We start from the raw sequence: 13,115 nt of genomic DNA on the forward strand, positions 1-13,115 counted from the left end.
AACTTTTGACCAGTAGTATATATTACTTATATATTAACGATTATTAAAGTATTTCTGATTCTGATTCTTTAGCAAGTCTACTGTTGTGTATTTTCACAACAGAGTTTTGACTTATTTTTTCTAGTATCACTCATTTAAATGGGAAGCTTTTTATATCTTGTATGTTATACCTTTTGTACCTGTCATTGTATTCATCGTTTTTATTGTTAATAAACAAACCACATCCATCCCCGCACTTTTGAAAAGCTTGCTACGCCCCTTAATGGGCCGACACACGTTTCTTCGCTCGAAGTTTGGACAACTAGCTGCCGCCTCACCGCGGAGGCAGTAGCCCCAGCTGTTTCAGCAAAACCGCAAATGGACTTGCTAGGTTTCGCCCAGCTGGATCTTGTAACAGCGACAGGCGAAACCCGTTTACTCGCGCTCCACGGCAATCTTGGAATGCGTCCTCGTCCAAGTAACCAATTGACGGGAGCATCCCGCGCGGTGGAGAGGGCAGTGCGGCGCATCCGGTAAACTCGCCGCTACTCCTTGATGGATCCGTCGAACCGGTGACCACATCGACGTCGATCACTGGTCCCGCCGCGCTCGCCGGAGAAATGGAAGAATCGAGGTGAGTGTTTAACTCAAACGTGTGACGTAGAGTAAAAGTACGTACCTGTAAGTTTCCTGCGGTGCTCTTGCTGTGGTTTGATGCGATGATATGGGGGCTATCTGACGTTAGACCAGTTGTCGGACCGGGGCATTGGAGTATGTCCCCGGACAGCAGAAGGCAGATGGTAATTATTAGCGCGAGGTTTTGCTGTTTGCGTTCGCACTGGCCAAGTGGCCATAGGAACTGGTAGGAGGGGTAAGGGAGTGACGCAAGCACGGTGACTTTTATTTTGACGGCGCAACGGACCTTTATTTTGGCGGCGCTGAGAACGCCAGAGCAAACAATGCTCGCATTCTCTGTGTTTATTAGTTAGCAATCTGTCTAACAGTACTGTTTAATATCTTATTAGATAGAACTGTTATAGAAAGTAGACAGTATATGAAAAAAGGTTATTAGCCTATGCCGTGTGGTTGATGTCCAGTGTTGCTAGCTGGGCAGATAAACATAATCATGTTTGGCTTGGTCCCCTCAAAGTTGCGTTGGATTTTCTCTTCAGCATAAAGGTTTAGAGACCCATCTATCACTGTTTTCCATGTTTGTATAGTTAGTTTATGGAGTAAATATATAGGCTATAATCTGTGTGTTTACATTCTAGCTGTTTTAAAAATGGCGGGTGCTGGTGTTTTGCGTGCGTTCGGTCATCAGCGTACACTAAACGTCACGGATAGTTCCTATAGTGCTGGTTTAGACCCTACTCTGAAGTAGGACCTAAATTAGTTCCTACAAATGGAGTTCCTAGAACTAAAATCGTTACTAGTTCCTGCGGTGCGAACACGCCGACATCCGGGTACTTTAGCCAATAGTTCTAGGAACTGTGAAAAGGTTCCTCCGGTCGGAAAGCGGCTTTTGTCTTTAGGCGTGAACGAGGGACAACTAAGAGAGCTCTTTCAGAAGATCTTAATGATCTGGGGGATGAAAAAGGAATAAGATGATCTGAGAGATAAGATGGAGCTTGACCATTGAGACCTTTAAAAACAAACAACAAAATTTTAAATTGAATTCTGAAATAGACAGGAAGCCAATGAAGAGAGGCCAAAACTGGTGTAATGTGATCTGTTTTCTTTGCCCCAGTCAACAGCCTTGCAGCAGCATTTTGTACCATCTGTAAGCGTGCAATGGATGACTGAGGAAGACCCAAATATAATGAATTGCAGTAATCGAGGCGGGAGGTGATAAAAGCATGAATGACTTTCTCCAGATCATTAAAAGTTAAAAATGATTTCAGTCTAGAAATTATCCGTAACTGATAAAAACTGTTCTTGACAACTGTATTAATTTGACTTAAATGGAGGATATGATTTTCTGAGCCTACATGAAATCCCATATGGACAATTTTTTCATTTATTTTTCCTGAAGAGAAAAAAAAGAAAAAGATTTTGCTTTGCATTCTCTTTGTAGAAAACGTCTCTGATACGCATGTTACCATGGTTCACTGAGAATATGGAACAAAACGCTGCATTGCCATGAAGGGCGCTAATGGCTCGTTTCCACTGAGTGGTACGGTATGGTACAGTACAGTACGGTTCGGGACGGTAAACCCTGATCTGGCTTGCGTTTCCACTGCCAACAGTACCCTTACTTGATAGGCGTGGTGTAGCCTCTGCCGGAAAGAAGCGATCGACGTCATTTTCGCGCGAAGAAGAAAGCGGCATAGTAAACTACAATGGATGACATAGCTACAGCAGATCTTGTTCTTGCTTCTCGACATGTGGCTGTTTGTCACAAGAAGCCAAGCGGCAACATTAGGCGTTTCTCAATAGCAAGTACGCAAAGTTCGGACTTGTCAAGTCCGACTCAGGAGAATGACTCATGAGCACACGAGTCCGGTAATTCTTCAAATGGAACAGCGTGTTCTTGAAAGCGTCACTGTATGTACATTTTAGGCAACAATAAAATGAACTATGTTATAAAACACCACTCTGCCTCTTTTCGTTTTCATTTAAAGAAATCTTAAACATTATAGCCACACAAATGTGGTTCAGGCAATGCGTATATTCACTGCATGCATAACGTTAGCCTATTTATAACAAAACGAAATATAAAAGTCAACCCTGCCTCTTTTCGTTTAAATATAATATAAAAATATGAAACATTTTAATATGTGCAATATGTGCATTTGTACTAAACAACAGATGTTGCAGTAAACAACATTACAGTGATCATCTTCACTGTAATAAAATTAAAAATGACAAAACTCAACCCAGTCTCTTTTTGTTAAATTTCAGTTTTATCAATATTAGCCATTATAAAAGTATAAGTAAAAGGTACAAGAAGCTATACAATAAGAAATAAAGCAAACAATTCAGTCAAACATACAAAGTCAGCGCTCTAGTCTAACCTTACAACGGTAAAGTTAAATAGCTTAAATATATAAAGTTATGAAACTTCACTTAGCCCTCAGCCAAAACGATTGGCCAGGGAACAAATGATAGATTCACGAGACCAAATATCGCCCGTTAGATATACACAAGACGAATTATATCTCATGTTTAATCACTACTGAGACATCAGAGTCAGCGGCAAACATCAGAGCGACTAGCCGAGGAAAGGCTGTTCCAGGCGGGGTATATGAGCGCCTGGATCTCACAACCTGGATCAAATTTTCATAAATCTTTATAAATAAACCACAGATTTGAGCTATAAACAACTACATTCTTGCCTGAAAAAACTCTTAAAACTACACTTTGTGACACAATAACAGTAGTATTATATTTAAACTGTATATTAAAAATGGCGCTTCTTATGTTGTCATTCCCCTTGTAGCACGCACAAGTGACAAAACTCTGTCAACCAATCAACGTTCTGCAGTGAGTCTAGCTCCACCTTTTAGTACCATACCGCTGTGCTAGGTACCCCAAAGGAAGGGTACTGAAAAAGTGATACGGTACGGTTCGACATTTTGGTACCATTCACAACTTTTGACAGTGGAAACGGAAATAATTGCGTACTGTACCGTACTGTACCGCTCAGTGGAAACAAGCCATATGGGGAATGCCTCCAGCATGACTGGTGTCTGAAGCATGAATCACACCACACCAGTGACATGATAAATTCCCTGCGGCCAGAGCCCGAGCTAAAAGCCTTATACAGGCAATCTCAAGAGCTTAATAACAACAAGGAAATATAGTCAGACCAGATATTCACAAGAATGGAGGCTTCAGCAGGATGTTACTCTAAAGGAGGAAGCCTAACTACATTCATATTCAAGTCAGCGTTCAAGGAGGCTAATGCTAATCTAATGCTGGCTAATGCTAATCTAATGCTGGCTAATGCTAATCGTAAATTCTCTAAGATTATTATTCACGTCGGCACTAATGATGTTCGACTCCGCCAGTCGGAGATCACTAAAATTAACGTTAAAGAGGTGTGTGAACTCGCAAGTATGATGTCAGGCACTGTAATTTGCTCTGGCCCCCTTCCTGTTCGTAGGAGTGATGAGATACTTAGTAGATTGTCCTCACTCAATGGCTGGTTGTCTAAGTGGTATCCGCAAAATAATATAGAATTCATAGACAATTGGAAATGTTTTTGGGGCAGACCTGAACTGTTGAAAAGAGATGGTATTCATCCCTCCTGAGCTCAAACATGAATTGGGGCTCAGGTCAGGAAGCAGACAGACTGGCTAAACCGACCGTTTGCCAGCTGTCTCATGTCACCAAGGTCAGATAAATCCCATCACATAGAGCCTCTTTCATCCAATATATCATCATATAGAGACTGTGTCTGTTCCCCGAATTAGGACAGACAAAAAACTTCCAAACCCATCTAAGGGTAAAAATTTAATTGATGTTCAACAAATAAAAAACAGATATAATACAAATGAGCAAAATGATAAAGCTTGGGTTGCTGAATATTAGATCCCTTACTTCAAAAGCACTTTTTAATGATATGATTACAGACTACAATCTAGATGTGCTGTGTTTGACAGAAATTTGGCTAAAACCAAATGACTCATTGTCGTAATCATACTCTAAATCTAATATTATCACACAGAATCAATGCTGATGCAGTTGAAATTCTGCAGCAGAGCGATGACATCTCAGATCATTATGTAGTCTTGTGTAAGCTTAATTTAGCCAAGGCTGCAAAGCCGACTTCGTGTTACAAATATGTTAGACCTATCACTTCTGCGACTTCGTGTTACAAATATGTTAGACCTATCACTTCTGCCACTAAAGATTGCTTTATTAATAAACGTCTTGATCAGTTTCATCATCTCAGCATCCCAGATAGCTTAGAAGAACTTGATATTGAGACTTTTAACTTTCTCTTTTCAAGCACTTTAGACACAGTTGCTCCGTTGTGCTTAAAGAAGATTAAAGAAAATAGTCCAACGCCGTGGTACAACGAGCACACTCAGGCCCTTAAGAGAGCAGCCAGAAAAATGGAGCGCAACTGGAAGAAAACAAAACTAGAAGTATTTCGCATTTCATGGAAAGAGAGCTTGATTGCATACAGAGAGGCCTTAAAAGCTGCTAGATCTGCTTATTTTTCAACCCTATTAGAAGAAAATAAACAAAACCCTAGGTATTTATTTGAAACAGTGGCTAAACTAACGAAAAATAAAGCTTCAAGCCCAGAAGTTTCCAAGCAGCACAGCGTAATGACTTTATGAACTTCTTCACTTATAAGATTGATAATATCAGGGAGGAAAATATAACCATGCAACCGTCTACTACAGTATTGCATCAGGCAGTGCATTGTAGTCTCCCAAAGTAAAAATTCGATTCATTCATTGCTATAGAAGAGGAAGAATTCGCTAAACTCGTTAAATCATCTAAATCGACAACATGTATGTTAGACCCTATACCGACTAAGCTACTGAAAGAGATGCTTCCAGAGGTCATAGATCCTCTTCTAAATATCATTAATTCATCTTTGTCATTAGGATACGTACCAAAAACTTTTAAGATGGCTATGATTAAACCGCTTGTTAAAAAAACGCAACTTCATCGTACATAATTAATCAATTACAGGCTGATCTCGAATCTACCTTTTCTGTCAAAGATACTAGAAAAGGCAGTATCCTCACAACTATGTTCCTTTTTTAGAAAGAAATTATATCTGCAAGGATTTTCAGTCAGGAGTTAGACCGTACCATAGTACTGAGACTGCTCTCATTAGAGTCACAAATGATTTTCTCTAATCATCCGATCGTGGTTGTATCTCGCTATTAGTGTTACTCGATCTTAGTGCTGCATTTGATACTATTGACCACAGAATTCTTTTAAATAGACTTGAAAATTATGTTGGCATTAGTGGAATTGCATTAGCATGGTTTAAATCATACTTATCTGACCGTTATCAGTTTGTAGCAGTAAATGAAGAGGTGTCTCATCGATCACAAGTTCAGTATGGCATACCACAAGGCTCAGTACTAGGACCGTTGCTTTTCACTCTGTACAAGTTACCTTTGGGAGATATCATTAGGAAGCATGGAATTAGTTTTCACTGTTATGCTGATGATACTCAGCTCTATATTTCTTCACGCCCTGACGAAAATGACCAATTAACAAAATTAACGGAATGCACAGCTGATATAAAAAAACAAAAAAAAAACAACTGGATGACTAGTAATTTCCTACTACTTAATTCTGAAAAAAACAGAGATTATAATTATTGGACAAAAAACGTCCTCACGTAATAACCTAGAATACTGTCTAACACTTGATGGCTGCTCTGTCAAGTCTTTATCGTCGGTTAGGAACCTGGGTGTGCTCTTTGATACCAACCTCTCATTTGAAAGTCACGTGTCTAGTATCTGTAAAACTGCATTTTTCTATCTTAAAAATGTATCTAAATGTATCTAAATTAAGTCATATGCTGTCATTGACAAATGCGTAACAATTAGTTCATGCGTTCATGACATCAAGGCTAGATTATTGTAATGCTATTAAGGGTGGTTGCCCTGCACACTTAATAAACAAATTACAGTTGGTCCAAAAACGCAGCAGCTCGAGTTCTTACCAGAACCAGGAAGTATGACCATATTAGCCCAGTTCTGTCAACACTGCATTGGCTCCCTATTAAACATTGTATACAGTTTTCAATATTGCTGACTACTTACAAAGCACTAAATGGTTTAGCTCTGCAGTACTTGAGCGAGCTCTAAACGCATTATAGTTCTTCACGTCTATTGCGATCTCAAAATTCCGGCCAGTTGATAATACCTAGAATATCAATATCGACTACTGGCGGTAGATCCTTTTCCTATTTAGCACCAAAACTTTGGAACAGTCTTCCTAACACTCTGTCAGTTCAAAGCTAGACTAAAACCACATCTCTTTGACCTAGCATACACATAACACATTATAGACTTATATTATTCAATGTTAGGCTGCATCGATTAGGTCAGCTGGAACCGGGAACACTTTCCATAAATCCTGATGTACTCGTTACATCATAAGAAGAATGGCGTCTACGCTAATATTAGTCTTGGCTAAATGAAGTTTACACGAGACTAGATAATGATCTGAGATGTCATCGCTCTGCTGCAGAATTTCAACTGCATCAGCATTGATTATGTGTGATAATATTAGATCTAGAGTATGATTATGACAATGAGTCATTTGGTTTTAGCCAGGTTTCTGTCAAACACAGCACATCTAGATTGTAGTCTGTAATCATATCATTAAAAAGTGCTTTTGAAGTAAGGGATCTAATATTCAGCAACGCAAGCTTTATCATTTTGCTCATTTATATTATATCTGTTTTTTATTTGTTGAACATCAATTAACTTTTTACCCTTAGATGGGTTTGGAAGTTTTTTGTCTGTCCTAATTCGGGGAACAGACACAGTCTCTATATGATGATATATTGGATGAAAGAGGCTCTATGTGATGGTATTTATCTGACCTTGTTGACATGAGACAGCTGGCAAACGGTCGGTTTAGCCAGTCTGTCTGCTTCCTGACCTGAGCCCCAATTCATGTTTGAGCTCAGGAGGGATGAATACCATCTCTTTTCAACAGCTCAGGTCTGCCCCAAAAACTTTTCCAATTGTCTATGAATTCTATATTATTTTGCGTACACCACTTAGACAACCAGCCATTGAGTGAGGACAATCTACTAAGTATCTCATCACTCCTGCGAACAGGAAGGGGGCCAGAGCAAATTACAGTGCCTGACATTATACTTGCGAGTTCACACACCTCTTTAACATTAATTTTAGTGATCTCCGACTGGCGGAGTCGAACATCTTTAGTGCCGACATGAATAATAATCTTAGAAAATTTACGATTAGCATTAGCCAGCACTTTTAAATTTGCTTTGATGTCAGGCGCTCTGGCTCCCGGCAAACATGTGACTATGGTGGCTGGTGTCTCTATTTTCACGTTCCGTGTAATAGAATCACCAATAACTAGGGCACATTCAACAGGATTCTCAGTGGGTGTTTCACTGAGTGTGGAGAACCTGTTTAATGTTGTAATCGGAACGGAAGAGCAGTGTTTTGTCCCACGACTACAGTGCCTCACCGCCACCTAATTGCCCTGCTGCACGGGCTCTACTTCAGCTGGAACCGAACAATGCACAGAGTTCACTAAGCTAGTCGCATCCAAAGCAGTATCTAAAGCCCTTGCACTCTTACAATTAACCTCGATTAAAGCTTGGATGCATGTCTCTAAATCTTCCCCGTCAGCTTGACTATCTCCCTGCATTTATCACATGTAAATCCTAAGGATATGCTAAACATGTTGCATGAGGTGCAAGTAACAATAAGAGTAACAATCAAGATGACATGACTCACCGTGTTTGTTGACTGATCCTACTTACCCAAGTTGTTTGATGGACCCGTAAAAGGCGCGAGCGTGAGCAAGAAAAATAAATAAATAAATGAGTGCACGGATGGCACGCAAACAGGCTAGCGAATTACTAGCGTGTTGTGCTAGCAATAACGATAATCCCTAATAATTTAGATTGAAGCTAGCGATGTGAGGTTAATGTGTGATGTTGATTAAGTTATATTTAGTAGTATAAACGACAAGGAATGATAGTAAATAATGATTCAAAACAGAAAGATATACGGAGCTTACAGACGCAAACCAACGCAACAGCAGCAGAAGCTACAAGGCAGACAGGAGCAATCTATCAGACAGGCCAATGAAGCATTCAACAGCCCTGTAGTATAAAAGTTCTTATACCGTATACTGTATATTTCAGCACTTCATGAGCAGACAGCGATTCTAGCACTCAAAGCTTGTACACGTAATTTCATGTTAATTGCATTTTTGGGAAAAGCAAAATTCATTTGATTTGTAATATTATTATGAACCATTTCAATTAAATTAATATAAACTCATAGACATAGCTTATAGAAAAGCTGGTATCATAAAACTTATTGACACTGTTTAACTAAACAATAAATACATAAGAATAGAGACGTTTAGCATAACACTTTATTATTCTCAGGCATTGTGATTTCAGCCGAAACTCACATTTTCATGATTCCTTGTGTGAGAGTTCAGATCCAAGCATACACTAGATAAATGATTATTCAGAAAACTTTATTCTTGTTTAGAAAGGTGTACAGGTCAGAATTCTGGATTGAACACTACCTTCTCTAGGAGCCTAGTGTCCTTTACCAGCCTGTTTTGTATCCTGCCATGGACTTTAGCCTCTAACTCCTGACACATTCAGCATGTAGTGTGTGGCTATAAATGGAGAGGTTTTTTTTTTTAGATTGGTGAGAGCATGCTCCGCACCAGTGTCATCGATGTACAGCAGGAATGCCTTGTGCTTTGCCCCCTGCCAGATGATTCACAGAGGAACAGCTTCCTGTTCTCTGAGCAAGCACTTCAACTGACTTGCATGTAATCCAGCGGGAAAGCCACTCAAGTATACAGTGGTGACAGGACTTTTAGGGAATTTGTGCTCAAATGCAGCACACTTGTCACCTTCAGAAGCTAAACATTCACATTGAAGCTCAGCTTTAGGATAACAATCAGGTTGCCATTTTAGCTCTTTGGATTTCTTGGTTCCATCCGCTCCAGCAGGTGTTGTCTTTAAAGCAACATCTTTCCCAGCTTCCTGCTCCAGTGTTCTTAGTGTCTTCAGAATTGGTATTTTCTTCAGTACTTCTGTGTGTAACTGAAAGCATTAGTAAGTTGTAATAGTTTAGTTAATCTGAAGGGACCATCGGAATAGAGCTTATTTTTTATTGTTAGATAAGGTTGTTAAGGTATTTCTCAGGAATTTCATGATCTCAGGTCACATTGAAAAACTCAACACGAAACATCTTGGTTACATATGTAACCTTGGTTCTCTGAATAGGGAACAAGATGCTGCATCTGTAGATGATGCTACGGTCCCTATTCAGGGAACCAAGTTTACATATAACAGAGATGTTCCTTTTCAAAGGTTCACTTAATCGGTAGCTGACAATATAAGAACCCTATCGAACTGTGCCATGCACCATCCTTTACAGAAAAAACATATGAATTTCACGTGCTCCACATCATGTGATCACGTGTCCACATGTGCTACATTTTGTTATTATTATTATTATTATACATTTTATTTATAGGCGCCTTTCTTGACACTCAAGGTCACCTTACATCATCATCAACAACAATAACAATATTTAAAAACAATGAGATACAAAACAATTAAAAGAAAATGCAGTTGTGGTCAAAGGGAGTACGCTATTCTAAACAAATGAGTCTTGAGTTTGGATTTGAAAAGTGTGAGAGAATCAATATTACGGAGGTCCGGTGGAAGCGAATTCCAGAGCTGAGGAGCAGAGAAACTGAAAGCTCTACTCCCCATAGTAACCAGGCGGACACGGGGAACGGTGAAATGAATAGAAGAAGAGGATCTAAGAGTACGAGCGTGTGTAGGTATATGGAGGAGATCAAAAAGATACGAAGGGGCTAGATTATGAATGAGTTTAAAGTATTTTATAGTTGATACGATAAATGATAGGGAGCCAATGGAGCTGTTGTAAAATAGGAGTGATGTGATGAATAGACAATTATGTTGGGGAAAAAATTATCAGAAAATAAAACATACATTCAAGATTGAAATGAGGTTGACTCATCAACATGTACCACTGATCCATTTGTTCGAAATCATATTCATAACGCTTGTTCTATTTTAAAAATTTGCTGGAAAGTCGAAGTTCTGCGCATGCACATCATTCAAACCATAACGGCCAACTGTCACTTTACACTGAGCAAAAGGTAAGCAAAAACATATTTTTTTAGTGGTTTTTACACATTTGATGTTAAATGTTAGTTTTTGTTGTTGTAATGTTTTAGATTTTAAAGCATTTAAAACTTTTCTGCTTCATAAGTAACATCCTGTTTTGCGCACCTGTCGATGACAGGAAAATTCTGAGGTAAATGTTGGAGATTTTCTCAAATGTTGGACAATTATATGTTCGGTCATCTCGACTGGAAATTATTCAGTTAAGGTGCGGTTACATTCACCGTTGTTCAGCGAATTGGTTTGAAAGTGACGTCTGTGTGAGCTGTGCTTCATACTTGGCATAGGGCCTACATTTAAGTGCGGTTAAGTGCATACAAGTCCACGGTTAAGTGCGGCTTCCAAGATGGCGCCAGTGTGTGTGGCAGGGCGTCTGCTGCTCCCGGTTGTATGGATGTTTGTCTTGTTTTTATTGACCGTTTTAAATACTGCAAACTCTCTACCGGTGTACGATCTCCAAACTCTTCTTGGCATTAGATCAGCTATGGATAATACGTTGATCTATATGGTTAATCACGGTGGAACAAACAACTCGCCCCCTCCACCGCTCCTGCATGGACTACCTGCCTATCTCTGCCAGAACCCATGCTCTCTCGGGAGGAAGAAGCGATTCAGACGCCGTGGCAAACGAGGTGGTCTGTTGGTTAAAATAAAGACTTTAAGGGCTTTGTTCCCAAATGCTGATCCTCGCTGGATTTTGGGAGATCTTGACGTGGACAGTCAACAGTATGTGCTTTGACGCTTTTGGGATCCTGCGTATAAGTTGCTGATACCTGTGATTAATGCTGATAAGCCTCCGGTCATCATACGGCCACCCCATCTTAGAAGAGGTGGTGTGGACGCTTCTCTCCTTCGGTCTTTTAACCGTGAATCTCCGTTGTCGAAAGACTCAACTCCAGTGAGGATAGCCTTGGTGAATGCTAGATCACTAGCAAACAAGTCCTTTATCTTGAATGACTTTTTTACTTCCAAGGACTTGGGCATGTTGTGTGTGACTGAGACCTGGATCGGTGTTGGTGAGTCAAGTGTTTTTTCAGAAGTTTTACCACTGAACTGTACCTATTTTAACTCTCCACGGCTTACGAGACGAGGAGTTGGAGTAGCAACTATTTTTAAAGAACATTTAAACTGTCTGCGTCTTCCATCTTACTCCTATTCCAGCTTTGAACTCAGTGTTTTTGAACTTAGTCCAAGTTATCTGGTGTTGTGCGCTGTTGTTTATCGCCCACCTAAATATAACAAGGACTTTATCGATGAATTTTCAGATTTTTTGACCGGAATCATGACTAAATATGATCGTGTCTTAATTGTGGGGGATCTTAATATCCATGTGTGCTGTCCCGCCAAGCCTTTGGCTAAAGCTTTTTTAAATCTTGTGGAGTCTTCTAACTTAACTCAATTTGTCACTAGTCCCACACATATATGTGGACACACACTAGATTTGGTTTTAACATGTGGCTTGCCTATTGGTAATATCGAAGTCTGTGATGCCACTTTCTCTGATCATTTGTCTGTTTTATTTGAGATATGTATTTTGTGTGATTCTAAAGTGACTGTTCCAAACAGTCGCTGTCGGACGATTAATCCTTCAACTGCCCAATTATTTTTTGAGGCTTTTAATGGCATTGAGGATGATTATTCAATGCCCTCATATGGCCTTAACACCGATGACTTAACCTCATTGTTCTTTTTAACCTGTCAAAGTATTTTGGATATAGTGGCCCCCTTTAGGACGGTTCGAGAAAAAAATAGAGTTCAACCGTGGCTGAATGCTACTACCCGATCTAAGGCTTGAATGCAGAAGGGCAGAACACCGCTGGAAGAAGGATAAATTACAGATCTCACTTGACATTTTAAAGGAGAATTTGTCTAAATATCAAAAAACTGTTAGATCTGGGAAATCAAAGTATCTCTCTAATGTTATCTGTAATAACTCTCATAAGCCTGCTGTGCTGTTCAGTACTACTGCTGTTTTGAATACTCCAAGCTACTTGGTTAGAGCCTTCTGCCGAAATGTGTGACTTTTTTTTACACTTTTTTATCGATAAGATTGATGGAGTTAAAGCTAATATTTCTTTCACTTTGACTATCTATTTTCACTGAATGCTCTGCTGTTTTCAATCAGTTTGAGCCGGTGTCTCTTGTTTCATTGAGGGAGATCATTGTTGAAATGAAATCATCCTCATGTAGCGTGGACATTGTTCCTCCATGTCTTTTAAAATATTAATTTGAAGCTATTGGTCCTATAGTACTTGCA

At 39.6% G+C, this 13,115-nt stretch overlaps 1 protein-coding gene across 4 annotated transcripts in view; it reads right to left on the bottom strand.

Moving 5' to 3' along the window:
• Positions 1-9,109: 9,109 nt before the first annotated feature.
• Positions 9,110-13,115, bottom strand: part of mthfsd (methenyltetrahydrofolate synthetase domain containing) — a 142,322-nt gene continuing 138,316 nt past the window's right edge. For all 4 annotated transcript variants that reach the window (XM_079874239.1, XM_079874238.1, XM_079874240.1 and 1 more), the window contains one exon: positions 9,110-9,742. In XM_079874239.1, the coding sequence (XP_079730365.1) occupies positions 9,413-9,742 (330 nt within the window). In that variant the 3' untranslated portion in view covers positions 9,110-9,412. The remainder of the gene's footprint in view (positions 9,743-13,115) is intronic.

The sequence above is a fragment of the Squalius cephalus genome (assembly GCF_949319135.1).
Source record: "Squalius cephalus genome assembly, chromosome: 6".
NCBI lineage: Eukaryota > Metazoa > Chordata > Actinopteri > Cypriniformes > Leuciscidae > Squalius > Squalius cephalus.